Here is a 21,573-nt window from a genome sequence, read left to right as displayed (position 1 = left end):
GATAGAAAATGGAGTAAAATTGGCTAGACTTGAAAAAGCTTTTGAGCTGTTAGCCTAGTAATCTCCTATGAACTTATGAACTTATAAAAACTTACATTTGTTTTTAAAGCATGTGAGATTAATGACTCACTTCTGCTGCTTCTCCTCTTTCTATTTCTTCTTGTTCTAGTAAAAAAGTAGAATACAATAAGCATTTGTGACAAATATGGAGGGTGTCATCTTAAATAAAGATAAGAATGTTAAATTAATGGACTCTTCATCAGGCAGCATGTAGTAGAAAGTGTCAGTGAGAGAACATGGCCTGTAACTACAGGTGAGACCACTTTCTCTGCAGCTGCTGGTGATGATTTATTCTCAGAAAGCAGGATGATGTTTCTTAACCCAATCCTACATTCTACCCTACTGTCTCTACGAGATGGGTATCTTTAGGACAGGCTGCTTCACTACCAATTCATAGGTAAGTATTAACCTATCTGCCCTTGTGAGCCATTTTAAGCCTAGCCAATTTCCTTCAAAGGGGAGAATCAAACCCTGTACTTGTTGGTCTGTGAGGTAAGCACCTTAACCATCATGTCAACTCCCAACTCCCAACCCCCAAACCATGGAAATGCAAGCATTGATCCCATTATCTCTTGCATATGAGTAACCACTCTACTACTTGAGTTAATTCCCCTGAGTTCTGGTTTTAGAAATTATACCTGGTGTTAGAATCTTCCAAATGTCCTAGAAGACATCTCATAACCCATCCATCAGTCCATACATCTGCAGCAAAGATTTGTTCCAACTATGTTTTCTGAGTCTCACTGAGTATCTCATGCAAACTTCAGGGATGATTTTCCAGAGGTGGTGCAGGAGTCATCAGTGGACTGCTGTTAATGGGGTAGAGGTGTGTAATTAAGCTGGAAACAGCATATTAGGAGCAAATACCATATATCTAGGTTTTTGAGGCTCTGATATCTAGAAATCAGACATCTGTTAGTTTATCTAAATTTAATGAAAGATTACTTAAGTGGCCAACAAAGAACCTTTATGTCAAAAGGAAAGGTACATGGACTGTATATTCCTCCTATAATTCTGTAATGATTGTGTCTTGTGCACAATGAATAATTTTTACAGCCTAATTAGTAGCTACCTGCTCCAAAGAACCCTGACCCTTCTGTAGAGAGCAGGCATAGTTTACATTTTTTATAAACAACCCCTGGATGAATTTGAGGTTAAAGATTTATCTGCACAAAAGAGGTCTATGAAAACTCTGGCTCTTAAAATTGTCAGATGAAAAAAAAAATTTTTTGCCATAATGCTCCATGTGAGTTGTTCATCTCGCCTTCATTCTTACTGATGGGTTCAGAGCCGATCAATTGGCTCTGAGTTGGCCTATTACAAAGCTCAAGGTCTTTAAATAGCTCAAGGCCAAGTCCCTATCCCATGATGCACTTAGAGTTACCTCAGATCTTGTTTGCTGTGTATAACAATACCATATGTCATTCTATCACTCCCAAGAGAAGGTATAGAAGGGTTGAGCAACCAGGATGGATCCAGCATCTCGGTCTTCTAAAGACCCAGGAGGGGGTAGGAGGGAGGGACATAAAAATGAAGGCAAGATGAACAACTCACATGGAATGTTATGGTAAGTACACAACTTCTTTATGTGAAGTTGTTCTATCTCACCGTTCATTCTTACTGATGGGTAGCGTCCCAAGCACCATCTATCTCGGGTGGCTCACGGGAGTATATTTTTCAGGACAGTGGTATCAAAGGAGGCCCTGTCAACTTTGTAATGAGTGATAAAGGTATGAGGTTTTGACCAAGTGGCTGCTGCACAAATGTGATCAATAGGAAGTCTGGCAGAAAAAGCAGAAGATGTAGAAACTGCTCTGGTTGAGTCAGCTTTAATTTTATGCTGTAAGGGCACATTGGCAGCTGAATAAACAAAGGTGATACAATCAGATAACCATTTAGGCAGAGTTGTTTTAGCCCCTGCATACCTTTCCTGGAGCCTGAAAAGGAAACAAAAAGCTGATCCGATTTCCTGAAATATTTTGTTCTATTCAAATAAAATCTGAGCTGTCTGTGAACATCAGGTTTTTGCAGCATGTATTCTAGATAGTTGGAGTGCTTGGGTAAGAAAACTGGCAAATCAATAATTTGGTTAAAATAAGTTTCAGTGCTAACTTTAGGCAAAAAGGAGGGATTTGTTCTAAGTGAGATGCTGTCAGCATGGAAAATCAAGTAAGGAGGTTTAATGGATAAAGCCTGAAGCTGTGACACTCTGCGGGCAGAAATAATAGCCACTAAAAGGATAGTCTTCCATGACACAAATTTGAGATCACATGAGGAAGCTGGTTCAAATGGAGGAAGAATGATGAGGTCAAACATCAATGCAGTTGTGTTTGCCACCATGTATGCTATAAGATGAAATCTTCCGATACATTGTATGTAGCATGGTTTTGGAATTACTAATGCAAATATGAACAAGCAATATTTGACACCCAAAGGCATCAGTAAGAGGTAACTGCAGAAATGCCTGGAGGCACACTCAGCTGTAATGAGTTAAGGGAAAATATTTCAAAACTAAACACAGAAAATTGATAAAGTGGATACCAGTATTATCAGCTGTGGTTCTGATACAATGAATTTCAACTATAAAGCTGTTTTTTCAGTGATGGTGATTAGGAGATATGCTTGGCTAGGACACAGCCTTTGATATTCCACTGTATATACATGCTTCTTACCCTGTTCTCCATCTCAGAAAATACTTAAGTAATCAGAAGAGAAGGTCAAGACAATGCAGAATGTATAACGGGTTTGTTACTCTTCCTCCCAAAAAGCTAGACGCTATCCACACAAGCACTGCCACTTTTTCAGGAAGCAGACTTAACAGCAATACACTAAGAAGGCTATATAAAAACATGGAAGTCAAACTTCTCAGCAAAACTGCACTATGCACCAGTTAGTCATCCTAAGCAGTACATTGACTTACTAGGTGTATCTTTTGTGCTACTCTGCTGTGTGATATGTCTTTTAAGCTCTCTGTATTACCTTGGATGTGTTGTGTGAATGTATCTTCAAAATTCCATCTCTATTACATTGTGTTGAAATATCACTCTTTAAAAATGTCTTATTGCACTTTGTTAATGTTCTGATACTTCAGATAAAATTCTGTATGATGCCTGATGAGTATCTATATTTGTGAACCGCATGAGCTGTAGCTGGAAAGGACCAAAAACTAGCCCAAGCACCTATTTACCAAACAGGTAACCCAAAATAAATACTATTTCAGCAATATCAGCAGCAGTGACTGTGTGTGTCAGGATAAATATTTTAAGAATTGGTGAAACTCTAATTTATCATTGCTTTCATCCTGCCCAACAACCTTACCCCCAGGAGGAAGACTTAACTATTTTTTCAGTGCAGTGGTTTCAAGTCATCATACACAAACTCACTAAACGTTGTGTCAACAGCTTATCAGACCATAAAGATTGGAGCCATACATGTTCCGGAGATAATACATTTTAGTCCAGCAAACCTTGCAATTTGTCCTTGCATTTCATTCAGTAATTAATTGACAGTGAGGTGACAACAATATTATAAGGTGTGCATTAATACAAACAGACGTACAACCAGAGGGGTGTTATGAGATGTAAGACCACAGTACTATAATATTTCCGAGATTGGAAGCTGTTGAAATCAATTCTGTTTTAAAAAAACATTTATATTATCTGGCTTCCAGTTGCAGGCTCCCAGTATCCATTCAATGCGTATGCACAGATGTGGTGTCTATGACTGGATTCAGTACTCCAGAACTGGGTACACTGACAATTTCCACAGTGGTAAAAGTATTTCTTGATGTTTTTTCTACTAATGGTTTCTCATATTCTTTATCCCAGTACTCTTTAGGCTTTTAGGTTTATCACACTGACTGACTAAATTTGATACCTTATGGTAGTTTTCATACCATCTTTCAACAATCTCAACAATAATTCTCTTTCTGCCTCTCCCCAAATCTGTTATCATTCTGCTGTGCTGCATCACCAGTGAAACCAACATTCAGCATCAGCAAATGCTTGTTTATATAATATACTGTTCACGTTATCACATAAAGATATTCAGGATTGTTCTACTTGTTTGTGTTATCTTGGTCTGTTATTGCAAGTATTGTGACTGTTGTGAGTGTTGCACATATGCATCCAAGTTCAGATATAGCTAAAAGATCTTTTTTATCGTACTGGTCATAAGATAGATGTATGATTAACGGTGTAATACAGTATACAGCTTTAGTGTTAGAGTATTAGGATATCATATTTATATATACACTGTATGCAAACTACTATATAGTTAGTATGACCTTGAAGTCAATGTCAGTATCATTCCATAATATTTGTTTTCTGTTTCAGGTGACCATTACCAGCTGCGGTTTGAACTAAACCAGATACAAATCATGTCTAAATCATTTGAAGCAAAAATAGCTTCAAACTCCACTGATGTTACTTCTACTGACAATACTACTGTTTCCAGTACTATTGCTAAATCTGCTGATAGTACTACTGCCACACCTACTACTAATCCAAATACTAGTACTACTGTCCAAAGCACTGTAAAGTCCGCTGCATCCAGCTTCAATGACATGGCGTATATCCCTTATCTAGGCTGCATATTTGGATGCATGAATAGAGGAGGCCACCTGTTTGCTGCAGCTGTGATCACTCTTGTCTTGATTATGAATAATGTTTCAGGTATGTAAAACAAAATTATTTCTCTGTCTACAACACAGATGAATATACCTCATTTGAAATGGACTTTATATCATATTCAACACAATTGTGTGGTTTGATTTTCAAAATCTCTATCAGATTCTTTTACATTTCAGTTTTATCAACTTTACATTTGAATATCTAACCCCTTACCATCGTGTGGCAAGTTTTATTCAGCAACAAAGTCAATGGTCAGAAATGCAGATACTGAGATAGCAGTTTCCCCTGTATCTCTCATTATTTTTAAATTGGAAAACATACAATTAAAAAAAATTCTGTGCTCGGAACACTTTAGGGGTAGTTATTTCATTGCTATAATTAGTGGACTAATGACATAATTACCCCAAAGCACTTAAAATCAGAAAACCTCTCCCAGACATGAGACATCATGCTGCTTGGAAACAAAAACAATACTAGTCAAATGGTCATGAGGACCATAAGATGCCTAGCCAAATACAACTTTAAGAAGACACATTTAAAGGTTCATTCCACTCCTTTTCAAACATTTAGTTGCACTTACCTCCCAAACTGGGCAGGGCTCTATATAATAATCCTGGTGGAAATTTGTGTCTACCCATCCATCAACTATCATCACTTATCCTTAAAAGTAGTCAAATTAATACTTTGTGTGATAACTTAATCCATAGGTTGGGAAACAATTGAGTTAGAACCCCCCCCCTCCCTCTGTCTCTCTCTGTGTCTCCAGTGAGTCTTGTTTATTTGTTGATGTAGATTTATGTTCCTAGTGTGAGTGTTCATAGAACCACTTGTTTTGCAAAGAAACAGAAGGTCAAATAGGACTGGATCTTTTATAACTTGGAAAGCAAAATACAGGTCACCTTGAAGTAGTCTGTAGGCTACTGAGTATAAAGAGTTGTGCTAATCTCTCAGAATAATTAAAAGGTTTATGGCCTTGGATTTTATTGATAAGGTATCTTTGGGGTCTTTCTAGTTGAGCAATATGTTTCAATTTATACATAGTAAAGGGGACACTGTATTCACTAACTGGTCAGATAAGGGAAGAGTACAGTGGCAGGATGACTTTTCTGGCTCTTGAAGAGATTTCCTGAGGAAATTAACTAGGACATATTTAGAAGGATTTCCTGACTAAGGTTGAAACATAATGGCTGAATGAGATGGAATTGTCCACATTGGTATCCAAGTTTCTTGTGACTGTCTGAAGAGGAGTACCATTTAAAACATAGGAGGTGGGAGCAGCTTTGATTTATTGAATTCTGCACATTTTTGCATTTAATTTGAGACAATTTTAAGTCACCAGGTATGTGTATATTCCAGCTGTTGATGGAGCTGTTTAGTATCAGTTTATAAACAGATAATAGTACACAACAAACAGTCATCCACACTGTGATATTGGACTGGATGTCAGTTAAATAAATTCCAAACAGAGATGGTCTGCACCTGTCTCCTCTAGGCTTTTGGATACTGGCAAAACTCTTGCCTCCTCATACTGCTTTTTTAAAGGCTTTGTCAATACAAGAAAATTTCCAGCATAACAAAATACACTCACGACAAACGTCATGCTGCTTAATGCTAGGAGCCTAACAAGAAACTGCACTCCCTGGAAGCACTCTTCACCCTGGAAGATGCTGATGCCTATGCAGTCACAGAGACATGGTTCAAGGCCGCAGAGAGTACTCCAGCCATGCAAGGCTACAGTGCTTTCCACACATTCAGACCTCAAAACAAGTGTGAGAAAACCAAAGGTGGAGGTGTATCCATCTTCATTAAAGCTAAGTACACCTCCAGACTGATTAAACAGTATGACTGTCTTGAGCTACTCCAGGTCCAACTAACTACAGGCAAAATACCCCACCACATCATTGTTAGCTATAGATCTCCCACCATGAATCAAGAGAAGCACACAGCCTGTCTGGACTTATTGGAATCACTCACCATACAGTCAATACCTTGGTCATGAATGATTTCAACTATCCTCCCATGAGCACAAACATGATCTCATAGAGGTTCCTGGACTTTTTCAACACAGATGACCTGGAACAGATAGTCTGCACCCTCACAAGGGGCACCAATGTCCTAGACTTAGTACTCACCAACACAGGGGGTCACAGGACCCCCCCATGTGGTGCCCTCCCTAGTAAGGTCAGACCATAAATCAGTTTCATTCAAGGTAACTGTCGGACCTGACATCCCCACAGGAGCAATAAAACTAATAAAAATTTTCCAAAAGTAACTGTAGTCTACCAAATGATGGTATAAAAAGTTTCAACCCCTCTGCAAACAGTCAGCAATAACTCTTATACAAAGGTGCACACAAATGTTCTGTATAAACAGTTAAGCAACTGTATAGACTCAGCTGTACCAGAACAGATCAAGACCACATCCTCCAGGAAAAACAAGCCACCCTGTTGGACCTCAAGTGTAAATAGGTTATATAACAAGAAGAAGAAACTGCTGTCTAAGAACAACAGGGAACTGACTCTGATGAGGAAGAATTATCTCTACAGCTTGAACAAGCAAATCAGATATCTTGTAAAGTCCTCTAAAGCTAATTATGAAGCTAAAATAGCATCCCTGGCTAAGGATAATCATAAGGCATTCTTTCGCTACATCAGAAATCTAAAGGGGAATGCCCAGCTATGTACTGAACTAGTAGTGGATGGTACCACTCCTACTGTACCTGAGGAAATTACCAACCTGCTAGCTGACAGATTTGGCACAAACTTCACCCCCTTGTCCCCACCAGCTATACCCCAAAGCATCCCTGACACTAGTCCTCTGCCAAGTATCTCTAGAGAGCAGGTCATATCTGTCCACTCCAAGATAAAACAACATGGCCTCAGTGGGATGAGATTACATCCCAAGCTGATTACTTAGCAATCTAAAACAAGACTTAGTAGAACCACTTGCTGCTCTCTTTAACTATAGTCTGAGAACTGGCTTTGTTCCAGCAGAGTGGAGAACAGCAACAGAACCCTGGGAACTATAGACTCATAAGTCTAACCAGCCTCATTTGCAAGGCCATGGAAAGAATCAACATGGACCTTATCAACAAGGACATAAGCAACCTTCAAAATCTTGACCCAACCCAGTTTGGCTTCATTAAGTGTAGATCATGCTTGTTAAAACTGGTAGATATCTTTAAGAATGTCCACAAATACCCTGGATGAAGGTAAGACAGTGCATGCTGCCTATCTTGACCTAGCCAAGGCTTTTGACACAATCTCCCACTCGTATAATTGAGAAACTCTTCCAGCTAGGGTTTAACCCTTATGTCTCCAGATGGGTAGTCAACTGGTTCACCGGCAGAATACATTGTCAAAGCTTAGGACTCTATCTCTACCAGTAGATCAGTCAACAGTGACGTACCACAAGGATCTGTGCTGGGTCCTTTACTGCTTGGAATCTATTTTTTGGAAGTCCAGGATAAAGTAGATGGCCTGTGGCTTACCAAGTTCACTGATTAGTGCAAATTGGGTGCAATCATTGAGTTCCCTCAATGATATTAACGTATTACAAAAGGGACTAACACAGACAGATGATCAGTGCCAAAATCACGGACTAAAGCTAAATGCAAAAAAAGTACATTATTATACCCTTTGGCAAAGAGGAATTCCCTGCCAATTACAATATGTACAGCACCCCCTAAGCTCAAACCCAGTGGTGTGAGACTTGGGAATACAGGTTGATAGCAATCTAAATTTCTATCACCATGTTTCCACAGTAGTAAGGAAAGTTTTCTAAATTCTGCATCTCATAAGTAAGGGCATCACAGCTAGATTTAAGGATGTTATAACTCCACTGTACTAGACCCTCAACAGACCAATAATAGAGTACAGTGCCCCCTTTTGCATATACCTCACCAGACACCTGCAGCAGCTGGAGAAACTATAGAGGAATTTCACCAGGAAAATATAGGGCCTACAAACCGTGACTTATGTGGACAGACTGAAAGTGTCACTGTACTCTGTATGTTATAGGCTGCTGAGAGGTGACTTGTTGGTGCCCAGTTTTCTTTCTCTCTCTCTCTCTCTCTCTCTCTCACTCACTCTCTCACTCTCTCTCTCTCTCTCTCTCTCTCTCTCTCTCTCTCTCTTTTATGGGTCTCAGCAAACTCCTAGAGTGACCTCCCTGGATAGCCACTGCTATCCAGAGACTTTAAAAGGCAAAGTGAGAAACAGAAATAAGTTGCAAGATCTTTCTTCCATATTACACCTGCATGACCAAACATTTCTTTAGAGTTCCCAATCCATCTTCTACATATCTTTAAAATGTGGGAGGAAAACAGAGTATCTGGAGAAAACTCACATGGACACAGGAAGGACATGGAGACTCTGAAAAGAAGTTATCTCAGAATGAGACTGGAGAACCTCTTGCTGTGAGGAGACAATGCCACCCATTGTGCCATTACTTTGTGAAGCAAGCAATGATATCAGTTCATAAGAGCGGCTGATATCAGTGCTTACTGACATCAGACACTCCAATCCTCAGTGGCATTTTCTTCTTATAGATTTCTAAAAAATAATTTCAGGACACCAAATAAATCTGAAGGCATGTGTAACAGTACTACTATGCACAACAACAATCTTCATAATTTTCTTTTTTTATTAACTGAGTTATAAAAAAAGTTAATGCAGTTTCTAACAGGAGACCATAAAAGTCTTTGTAAAGCATTGCAGTTAAACAGACATAATACAGTAATTTTGGTGGGAGTATGGAAGAATAAGTGAAAGCAAAGAGTAATTAGTTAATCACTGTAAAGTGATCACTGACATTGTGTCAGACAATTGAAATACAGTACTTTAACCATATTTGTTCCACTTTGAGCACAGTGAAATATCAGAGGATAAACAGTGAAGACATTGCTATTTTTGGGGTTTGACTTGAGAAGGCATATTGTGAAAACAAAGACCAGTGATCATCAGTATGGTTCAACAGTGACAGAGACTGTGTCTTTGAGCTTTGATCACAGTCATACTTATTGAGGGCAGTGACTGTGTGTGTGTGTGTGTGTGTGTGTGTGTGTGTGTGTGTGTGTGTGTGTGTGTGTGTGTGTACATGTGTGTGTGTACTTGTGTAAGCAAAAGGCATTTACTAGATTACCATTAAATGATGAGTGATATGTCTTGCAGATGGGGTGGAAGTAGTTCAAGCATTGAGAGCAGCAAATTAAAATAATTACTATGGTCAGTACTTCTTTCACGTTGATCCCAGGCATACACATGTCAAGGGAGAGTAAAAATCAGAGCCTATTTGTTTTTGGGGGTGGGACCTGGAGAAACAGACTGTGCATGAAGGTAAAGACCATATCGCTCATCTAGTTAGGCTACAATAGATGAGTCTTTGTGGGTTCTGTTCAAGCAGCTTTATTATGTTCAAACACATCACAATAGAAGCTTACTGACTTTAACTCAAGTAACTTATATACAAACTAGCTGTTACATTCATACATGCTCACTCTCTGGCTGCACTCTCAAAATGGCACTGGGTATAGCACATGCCTGCTACTTATATGTGCATGTTCAATCCTTTATATGCTTTTTAAAGATATAGCACATACAGTCTTTTGTACAGACCAGTTATCTGATCAGCCTTGAATGATCATTGATACGTTTTTTCATGGAAGACTGCATGTGTTTGAAATTTGTGTCTGCATAAAAATAATTATATCTTTTATTTTTGGATAAATTATGTAACTTCTTCACAGTTGAATAAATATGCTATTTCAGTAAGGGCATTTTATGTGTGAATGAAGCTGAAACTAGAATTTGCATTGCACTAAGTACACAATGAACACCATCTCCTGTTGCAAATCTTTGCAATCAGTGCCCAGCAAACATGCTCATTCATTTTCCTCATGGGCCAAATATAGGATACATAAAGTCATGAATATATTGTGCTTTTATATCATAAAAAGAAAATCAATGTGTTTTTCACAGAAAGTGATGTTTTCAAACAATTGAAATGTTCATACATCTCTCTCTCTCTCTCTCTCTCTCCCCATTTATGCACCATGTGGTACATCAGGCCACAAGCACCTTTCACCGCTTGTTTCTGTAGCAGTTACCACTTTTATGAGCTCAGGTTGCTAACCAAAGGCCCAACACTTCTCACACACTCACATGTACACACTTACACCTAGGGCTAATTTAGAGTGTCCAATCCACCTACTGCGTGTCTTTGGAATGTGGGAGGAAGCGGGAGCACCCAGAGGAAACCCATGCAAACACAGGGAGGACATGCAGACTCTGCACAGAAGGCTCCCCAACCAAGAATTGAACCAGATAGCCTCTTCTTGTAAGGCAACATTAACCATTACACCACTGTGCCACCCACACACAAAGTATAGCAAATACCTAAATATTCAAATCCCATGAAAAAAAAAATCTACTAGAAAATAAAATCTTTGATGTATTTTGTACATTGTTGTCCAAGTACAAACCCTTGAACGTTTTACTAACTGTCATGAAAGAGTTAGGCTGAGATACTGCTTTATAAGATAGGCATGCACAGCTGTTTTACAGCAACAGTCTGGTATACTGCATTATACTTGCTTGCCCTTAAAGATGGGCATATGGCTTTTTAAGGGCAGGGAATATGACATGTGTTCATAGTTCATCTGCATTGAGAGGTCATTATGCCAGATGTAAAAATCATACATATTTGTTCCAGAAAAGGAAATGTATTTGTCTCTGTAAACTTGCTATGACCTAAACTTCCTTTGGGGGAGGGTGCAAGAGCTCTACAAGTAGAATGAAAGCCTTTTCTTGCTCTGTACCTGACAAACCCTGTTATAATTTCTTGAACATTTTGCTAGGGACTGTCAAACTTGGATTATTCGGCCTCTTATGCATAAATGCAGAATGTAGAGTTTTATGAATAGTTCACTGTTACAGCCAGGCATGTTGCAGTTTATTTCATTTCAGTTTGGGGTGGATATAGGATATTTATTCAGGGTGAAGAATACAACACATTTTCAAAGTATATTTCTCCTGAGGTGTAATTGCATCATAAGTAAAAATCAAATACATTTCTCCAGAAAAGGGTATTTTTGTCATAGGAAGCAGGCAATAAAGAAACACTTAGTGTACTGTGGCAAATAATGTGATGAGTCAAGTTTAGCAATAAAACACATAGGTACAATAGGAGTCTAAAGTGCATTTTGTATTTCAATAACCAATTATAGCTCTCTGAATTTTTTTTTATTTAATGACCTTTGTTTATCAGGAAAGCCTAATTAGGTCTATTGTGCCTGTGACACCAAGGAAATACTGCCAGTCCAGCTATCAGGAATTGTGTAAATAATTATATGTCACTTGAAAATATTAATATGCTTTATATAGAAATGTGACACTACCAGCCCAGCTATCTGGAATTTTGTAAATAATCATATGTCATTTGTGAATATTAATATGATTCCTATGCTTGTCTTACAAATGTAAGAGAACTATATGTTTTATGAATATTAAACTACTGTTGCAGAAGTGTGTGTTGAACTGTATATTATATACTGAGTTTCAAGCATGTAACCACAGTGTACCCTACTGGAAAAGAACAGAATGTTTTATGATTGTGTTTATCTCTCAGTTTCACTGAAGGAGGCAGGATGTCTAGAGATAGAAGTTTCTATTGTCTTGAAACAGAAATAATTACTAGGTTTAAAATGTAAAGTGTTTTTATTGCTCTGTGACTTCCTAGCAGCTGCACTTCTGAGAGATATGTACTTCTCACACAGAGATGCTAGAAATTCTTAGTTTCTGTTACCCTGGGAACTGAAGTTAGGTGACAAAGAGTGATGTCATCCAAAGCTGACCCAGTAGTAATGTTGATTATTAATTTAAGAACTCTCTCAGAGAAAGTGTGTCTTGGCAAGGGCCTTAAAAATAGTTGATAAGAGCTGGCTGGTGGCAGTGAAAACTACCTTATAGTCTGGGCAGAAGGGTGCATAGCTAGTAAACCTGTGCCATCCTTCCCCAGGAGTGTCTGTGAGTTTGTATATCAGTCAAATCTCAAAGTGTGTGTGTAACAGCTACTTGGGCAGGGACACAAATCACTGGTTGGACAGAGAGGGTGCTGAAGATCTTAGCTTGGCCACTCAGCTGAGATCTTAACCCTATAGCTGTGCCAGTGGAGAGTCTTACTGGGGATCTGGAGAAAGATGGAGAAACCAGCCCCAAGCTGACTGTGATCTCTTTGTGCTCTTAAGGGAAATTGTACTTTACTGTGTGTGTACTTGTCATCCTCCTAATGTGTGCATCCCTCACTGGTGCTAGTGGTGATGATTGAAGCTTCTTTATTACTGGGAGAGTGCAGGGGCATCACATATTAATTGGTTAGCAATGGTGGAATATCACATCATATATTAATTGTTTGACAGTGGTGAGTTAGCCACATCACATATTAATTGGCTTGTAGTGGTGTGAATATTGAATTCCTGTAGCCTGTCTACAATAGTCACTGACGGTGTTTGTATTCTCAATCAACCACACAGTGAACATTCAGAGTTCATATCACAATTGTTTTATTTTTTTGTTGGCTTATTTGGTCAGGGAGAGCAGGCAAGCACATCAGCAGAGGAGTATGGCAAGCTGACAAGGAGCCAGTTTGCTGAAATGTGCCAGCTAAAGGACTGGTACATGCCAGCCTGACTAAAGAAGACATGATTGCAGCTTTAGTCACAGCTGCATCACAGAATAGCAACCAGGAGGACAATCAGACTGTCCATGGAGATGTACAACTCTCAGAAAATAGACAGATCAACCTTTCCACAGAGGACTTAAAAATCCATCTGGAGTTAAAGAAACTTGAGCTAGAGGCCAAGCATTTGGAAACAGAAGCAGCAGAGAGACAGAGACATCAGAAGGCTGAGGAAAATAAAAAACTGCAATGTCTAAAGGCTGAGGAAAATGAGAAACTGTGATGTCTGCAAGCTGAGGAGAATGAGAGGCAGAGGACCCATGAAAAAGAGATGCTGACTCTTCGCTAGAGTCATGGAGGTAATGGGGAAGGGAGTAACTGAACCCCAGAAGCAACAAAGGTCAGTAAGTTTTTCCATAATTTACAGAGGGGGATAATTTTGATAGTTTCATTCATATATGTTTGAAAGGGTATATAAACAGTATAATGTTGGTTCCTGACCCCCTTACTCCATGGTAAAGCTGAAACTGCTCTTTCCAAACTGTCTGACACTGATTGTTTAAATTATAATGTTGTAAACAACTGTTTGATAGAATGTCTTTAGTTAACACCTGAAGCTTATAGAGAAAGGTTTCATGAGCATAGACGTAAGGCAGATGAAAGTGTGTGAATATGTTGCTGAACTAAGCACTTGTTTTCTTAGATGGGTGAGTGGATGTCAGGTCAGCACTTTTGAAGGGCTGGCAGACCTTTTGGTGAGGGAACAAGCCCTTAGCACTTTGCCTGAGGACATGAGAATCTGGTTAGCTGATAGACAATGCAATACTGTAGATGAATTGGGGAAGAAGGGAGACCTATACCTAGCAAGCAGGGCATCACTGTGCAGGAAAGGGACACCCAGTGCTGCTCATGGTTCTAAGGGAACCCATGGTGGGCAGCCCAGACTGCCCCAACAGAGTCTGCCAGTAGCAGGGGAAGCCACTAGTCCAGGTACACATCCAACACCAAGGGTTAAATGTTTTGAATGCAGCCCATGGGGCCATGTAGCATATAGATGTCCACAGAGGCATGGTGGGGAATAAAAGGTGGGAGAGAGAGTAAGTGGGAATGACAAAATGCCAACAGTAGGTTGTCTCAAGATAACAGGGGTACCACCCTGCAAATGTCCTGATAGAGAATGTTTTGATAATGCAGTACCATGTGTGCATGCAGTTACATGCCTTCAGACTTGGAGACAAGCATGTGGGTCTGGTAGCCTGGGGTTAGCCCAGACAGCAGCCAGGACTGGTGAGGTGATTACTTCAGGGAGGGAGCTAACCTGTAGCAATGAGACTGAAGGTGAACCACAGCTGCGTCTGGGTACTGATGTTCCCTTGGAAAGAGTGACTGCAAGGGCAGAGGTGAGTAGTAGTACCCAGGCTGACAGTGAGGCACTGCTGTCAGAGGATGCCAGATTTCCTGTGGAAGGGGAGCAAGGAAGGGTGACAAAGGGAGAGTTGAGATAGGCTCAGCTCTCTGACCCTACATTACAAGGCCTGAGGGAGGTAGCTAGTGAGGCACCTGATTCTCAAAGGAAGGGGGGATCTGTATACTGGGACAAAGGATTACTGTATAGAGAGTGTATCTCTGAGGGAGGGCTAGAGGGTGAGAGAATACAGCAGTTGGTAGTGCCCAGAGCCTAGGTCTGACACTTCTAGCCATAGCCCATGATATTCCCTTTGCAGTTCATATGGGCATAAAGCATACAAAGAGACATATTATGCAGAACTACTATTGGCCTGGGATTTCCAGAGATGTAACAGGGTACTGCATGAGCAGTGACAAAAGGTAGGCAAGGCAGGAGACAAGGTGAAAGCTTATTTGATGTATTTGCCTGTGATTGAAGAACCATTTCAGAGGGTAGCTATGGATATTGTGGGACCTCTGAGTACCCCAGATTTCACAGGGAAAACTATATCCTGGTGGTAGTAGCTTATACTACCAGATACCCTGAGGCAGTGGCTCTGTCCTCCAATGAGGCAGAAAAGATGGGAAATGCTTTATTAGAGATTTTCAGCAGGGTAGGTTTCCCAAAAGAAATACTGACTGACAGAGGTGCCAATTTCATGTCAGACCTACTGGCTTGTCTGTGGAAGTACTGGGGGGTGAAGCACCTACAGACCACCTCTACCATCCCCAGACTAATGGTCTCATTGAGAGGTCAAAATCTACATTCAAGACAATGCTATGGGCATTTGCAGACCAGTTTAAGAGAGTACTGGGACAAATATTTGCCCCATCTGTTGTTTTCTTGCAGAGAGGTTCCCCAGGAATCCACAGGTTTTTCACCCTTTGAGTTGCTGTATGGGCATAGGGTGAAGGGACCTCTAGATTTGATTTGAGATGAGTGAATACCACAAGGAGTCTGTTCTGGTGTATGTCCTAAACATTTGGACAAGGCTCAGGGAACTCTTGGGCTTGGGCCAGAAGAACCTGGCAGAAGCCCAACAGCAGACAAAGGTCTGTTATGACAGGAATGCTAGAGCTAGTGAGTATGCTGTAGGGCAACAGGTAATGGTTCTCATTCCTGTCAGACACAACAAGCTGCAGGCAGCTTGGGAGGGACCCTGTAAGGTGGTAAGGAAGGTCACTGATGTTAACTACATGGTACAACTGCTAGGCAGGAGGCAGGGGCACAAATTGTACCATGTAGACATGATGAAACCTTACCATGACAGGGATGCCCTTGGGCTAAGTATTTGCAGTACAAGGCAGGAGGAGTCTGAGGGGGCTCTATGGCTACAGGGAGCCAGCCAGGAAAATCCAAAATTACTATGGTGGAGCCTAGGGTTGCAGGCATATGATGGGACAGTGCAGCATGGTACTGGGGTCAGCAATGCCAAGGCAACTGGAATCTCACAACAAGGAATAGGGTAGTGTATTCCCAGATAGGTTCACCATCTCAAGCAATGTTTCTCAAGGGTCACTTGAAAAACTAGCTTGAGTTTTCGGAGATGGGAGAAATGTGACACCAGGGAAATACTGCCAGTCAAGCTATGTGCAATTGTGTAAATAATTATATGCCATTTGAAAATATTAATATGATTTATATAGAAATGTGACACTGCCAGCCCAGCTATCTGGACTTTTGTAAATAATCATATGTCATTTGTGAATATTAATATGATTACTATGCTTGTCTTACAAATGTAAGAGAACTACAGTATATGTTATGTGTATATTAAACTACTGGTGCAGAAGTGTGTGTTGAACTGTATGTTATGTACTGAGCTTCAAGAATGTATCCACAGTGTACCCTACTGGAAAAGAACAGAATGTCATATGATTGTGTTTATCTCTCAGTTTCACTGAAGGAGACAGAATGTCTAGAGCTAGAAGTTTCATTCCATTGTCTTGAAACAGAAATAATTACTAGGTTTAAAATGTAAAGTGTTTCATTGCTCTGTGACTTCCTAGCAGCTGCACTTCTGAGAGATATGTATTTCTCCCAAAGAGATGCTAAGAATTCTTAGTTTCTCTTAGCCTGGGAACTGAAGCCAGGTGACAAAGAGCGATATCATCCAAACCTGACCCAACAGTAATGTTAATTATTAATTTAAGAACTCTCTCAGAGAAAGTCTGTGCATTTTGTATTTGTCAGGGAAAGTCTGTGCATTTTGTATTTGTCCAAGGCAGTAAGACAAAAAACAAATGAAAGGGCAACCAATGACACAAGCCACCGTCCAGCAAAATGAAATGAAAATGTATTGATGTTATGTGATCCTATCTCGCCTACATTCTGACTGATGGGTTCGGAGCCGATCCCTCGGCTCCGACTCGGCACGCTTATGCTATAGAGCGAGGCCTCTAATTGGCTGAGCTATCTTTATCCCAGGATGCACCACCACTAATCCCCCAGATCTCGTTTGCCGCTTTCAGAGCTTGGACGTGGTCTCAACATTGGCTGGGCTAAGTACTATATATTAGGCTTTTTTCCTGTCAGTATTTGCTTCATTTAAACCCAAAAGCTGTTTTAATGACTATTCTTTGTGTACGAGTGTTTTCTAGCAGTTTGATTGAAATTTTCGTATATTTTCCTGTCAGAGAAGGTTCCGTTTAAGTTAGAGGGGCCTTCCCCTGTGGTTACTGCTACTTTAGTGGTTGTGTGTGGGTCAAGTACCCGTTTGAGTTAGAGGGTCTTGACCCACCCTTTTTTTCCCTTTTTCTCTTTCTCACAAGCTTGTGTGTATATAAAAAAAAAAAAAAAAAAAAGTTCTTTAGTTTAAATATTTTCTGAGTTAGTGCATACATATTTTGTTCCTGTGTGTCAAACCCTTAAGTTTACTGTTGTTGTCTGTTTTTTTTGTAGGATTATGTCTAAAGAACATAAACCCTCCGGGTTTAAAAAGTGCACGAGGTGTGGCTTCAAAATGTCCATAACGGACGACCACTCCTCGTGCGTCTATTGTCTTGGCGCTAAACATCTGCAGGAATCGTGCAGTGTATGCCATGCGTTTTCCTCCAGAGTCCTCCAGGAGAGGAAAAACAAATTAATCCTCAAAGGATTAATCAAGCCTTCCTTCGAGGAGGCTTTATCTTCCTCTCCGTCTCCTTCTAAAAAGAGGAAAGCGCCGGCTCCGACCAGTCAGTCGGAACCGACGGCTAAGAAAACTAAGCAGACTTCTCCTTCGGCTCCACGGACTTCGGAGGCGAGGTCGGAACGGTCTGCCTCGATGCCTCCAGCCTCAACCCCTCTGGTTTCGGAGCCGAGGTCTGGGGCATCGAGAGGCGGGTCACCCTCATCGGCTCCACTGATATTGGAGCCAATAAGGGTCATCGGCTCAGACACTTCCCCCTTGGAGCCGAAGTCCTTATCGGCACCGAGGGAAATTTCCTTGAAGGTTTCCTCGGAGCCGATAATTGTTGAGTCTTTTCAGGGCCGGTCCCCGAGCCCTTCGGAGCCGATGGAGAAGTCGGTTCGGGCCCGATCGATATCCTCGAGATCATCTAAGATGTCTGATTTGGACATCGACAGGGTGCTCCTTCGACTCTTCCAGTCTCCAGTGTTCCAAAAGATGGTTTCGGCTCCAGCCCATTTGGCTTCGGAGCCGATGGTCCACTCCCCTACTGTACTTCCTCCTCCAACAGCTTCGGCACCGTTGGAGCAGGTGCTGGTGGAACCAGTGGAGGTGTTAGGGTCAGGCCCGACCCTTGCTCCGACTCCGGCTCTTGGGTCGGAGTTCAGTGCACGGACTTCTTCCTTCGGCCCTGGGGGGGAGGCTTCGGGATTGATGCTTTCGGTCCCGAGTCTCCCTCTTGGAGCGTCGGCGGCGGGAGTACCGTCCACTGTCGTGGCCACGGAGGGGGGACCCTCCCAGGATTCTGGTGGTCCCGCCTTCAGGGCTATGAGGAGTGCTTTAGCCAAATCTTCATTGGCTACCTCCACAGTTTCCCCAGCTCCTTCCCTACATTTGGGGACTGGGTCGTTGGCAGTCCCCCTGTCTGTAGACAGCGGAGCCCCTGGGCCGCAGGTTACCCCCGCTGGGGTTTCTCCCCCTCCTGGAGGTCCTTCTGAAGCCTCTTCGGAAGAACCTCCCAGGAAGAGAACATGCAAGAGGAAGCACGTTGACTCCCCTGACGAGTTTTTGACATCTGACACCGATCTCGATGATGCAGAGGGGTCCCCCAAGTCGTCCTCGGATGATGTCTCCTTTGCAGACATCCTGGAAGCCCTAAAACAATGAGGCGGCTGGCAGTCCAAACCTCCCTCTGCTGATGAGTCGGTGTTCCTGAAGGCCTTCGGGGCTCAGCCCTCCGCCTCCTGGGTGTCTCCGCCCTTCGACGAGCTCTTGGATTTGATCTGTCGAAGGGCATGGGAACACACAGACTCTGTGGAACCGGTGCCCGCTCGTCCAAACAAATTTCTCCCGGACAGAGAGTTCCTTACAAAAGGTGTGGCTGTGGATGCTATGGTGGTGGCATCTGCTACCCAGCAAGATGTAGCAGAGGCTTCTACGTCCGTCCATCCTCCTAATAAGGAGTCTAGGAGCATGGATCGGTAAGCGCACCCTTAGTTCAGCGGCCTTTACTCTGAGGTCTTTGAACTATCTGACGCACTTTACGAGATTTCAGAGGGATCTGATTAAGGAGCTATCCGATACCCTCTTAGGTAACCTGCCTGAGGAGCTGGCCCAGACGGTTGGATCTCAGCTGACTACAATGTCGTCCATTTCAAACTCGTCCATGAGGCTCATTTCTATGCGTCAAGGCGAGTAGAGCGGGTACAGGCATTGCTCTACGGAGACAAGCCTGGCTCCACCTGTGTCATTTCGGAGGCCTTCAAGTCTTCATTTGCCGACGCCTTTGATGGGTCCTCCTGTTTGGGCCCAAGGTAAAGACACACTTACCCGCTGTGAACAGGAGGGTAAGACTCTGACTGCCGTAGGGGCACGATTTTCCACTCCCTTTCGGCCTTATCCCAAGGCTAAAAGAGGAGGGAAGATGTGGTTCCGTAGATCTCAGAAGTCTTACCCCTCTCAGCAGGAAGGTTCCCCCTCCAGAGGCAGAGGAGGGGGAAATTCATCAGGAAGACGCGGTCCCAGAGGCGGCAGAGGCCCTCGCAACACTGGAGACCGCGAGTCATTTCGTGGCTCTTCAGCCTTTCATAGTCCCTGAGGGACTGCCCGACTGTGCTGCTCCGGAGCCAGTCGGGGGTCGTTTTTCGAAGCACCTGAAGGCCTGGGAAGGGATCACTCAGGACCGATGGGTGCTTCGAATTATCGCCGGAGGTTACTCCATCCCATTCTGTTGCCCCCCCCTCAGTCCAAAAAAATCCCGGACCCGTCACCCAGTCAATGGGATACCGCAGCCTCAGAAATTTCAAAGCTGCTGCAAAAAGGAGTCATCCAACCAGTCCCTGCAGACCAGATCAGATTAGGGACTTACTCAAGATTCTTTTTGGTGCCAAAAAAGACCGGGGACTTGAGGCCCATTTTGGACCTAAGCAACCTAAACCGTTCAGTCAAGAAGTCCAAGTTCCGAATGGTCATTTTACAAACCATTCTCCCATTGTTGGAGAAAGATGTTTGGATGTGCTCCATAGACCTCAAGGACGCGTATTATCATATCAGAATACATCAAACGTCCAGGAGACACTTGCGCTTCAGCCTAGGAGGCAGTCATTTTCAGTTCCGTGCGCTGCCCTTTGGTCTCACCACAGCCCCCAGGGTGTTCACCAAATGCTTGGCAATAGTGACTGCTCACCTGAGAAGTCTAGGATTCCAGGTGTTTCCATACCTAGACGACTGGCTCCTAACTGCCACCTCCAAGCATCTACTTCTACGGAGCCTGCATGCCACAATATCACTGGGCAATTCCCTTGGAATCACCTTCAACTGGCCAAAGTCTGTGTTGCGGCCATCTCAAAGAATAAGATTCATAGGGGTAGAGATAGATTCAAACCAGGTGCGGGTCTATCTACCTGCAGACAGAATTCAGACCATTCAAAATCAGGTTTGAGTCTTACTCCCCAGGTCCAAAGCCCCAGCCAGAATGGTCCTACAGCTATTGGGATCGATGTCTGCCACAGTTCTGCTAGTTCCCTTGGCAAGGTTACACATGAGAATCCTCCAGTGGCTTCTTTCAACTCAGTGGTCCTTTCAGGAACTCCCTGTCAATCATCTCATATGGATCACAGAATCTTGCAAACGGGACCTTCGCTGGTGGCTAGTGTCCTCCAGTTTGGATCAGGGATGACCCTTTGTTCTTCCTCCTCTGGCGGCCACTTTGACCACGGACGCCTCCCAGATGGGGTGGGGGGGGCATTCCCTGGGCAGGTCAGTCCAAGGCAAATGGCACCCGGAAGAGGCCCTTCTCCACATCAATATCCTAGAAATGAGGGCAGTACTCCTGTCCCTTCAAGCCCTTCACGATTACCTCCCTCAGGGAGTAATTGCTGTTCACTCAGACAACATGTCAGTTGTCTTGTACCTGAACAAACAGGGAGGGACCAAATCCTATCCTCTTTGCAGAGAAGCGATGAGAGTTTGGGAATGGGCAGTCTCGACCAAACGCTTCCTAGTGGCTACTCACATACCGGGCAAGTCCAATGTCATAGCCGACAGGTTGAGCAGAACCATCCTCTCTCCTCACGAATGGTCTCTGAATATGACAGTTACAAGGCACATTTTCAGCGAATGGGGAGTTCCGTGTTGCGACCTCTTCGCGA

At 42.5% G+C, this 21,573-nt stretch overlaps 1 protein-coding gene across 1 annotated transcript in view; it reads left to right on the top strand.

Annotated features, from left to right (window-relative positions):
• LOC122798278 (fibrocystin-L-like) overlaps window positions 1-21,573 on the top strand; it is a 399,773-nt gene that overhangs the window by 341,177 nt on the left and 37,023 nt on the right. The window contains exon 17 of the mRNA XM_044067090.1: window positions 4,395-4,733. Coding sequence (XP_043923025.1) covers window positions 4,395-4,733 — 339 coding nt within the window. The remainder of the gene's footprint in view (window positions 1-4,394; window positions 4,734-21,573) is intronic.

The sequence above is a fragment of the Protopterus annectens genome, chromosome 3.part1 (assembly GCF_019279795.1).
Source record: "Protopterus annectens isolate FY-2018-M chromosome 3.part1, PAN1.0, whole genome shotgun sequence".
Lineage (NCBI taxonomy): Eukaryota > Metazoa > Chordata > Ceratodontiformes > Protopteridae > Protopterus > Protopterus annectens.
This window is presented reverse-complemented; position numbering and strand designations above follow the sequence as displayed.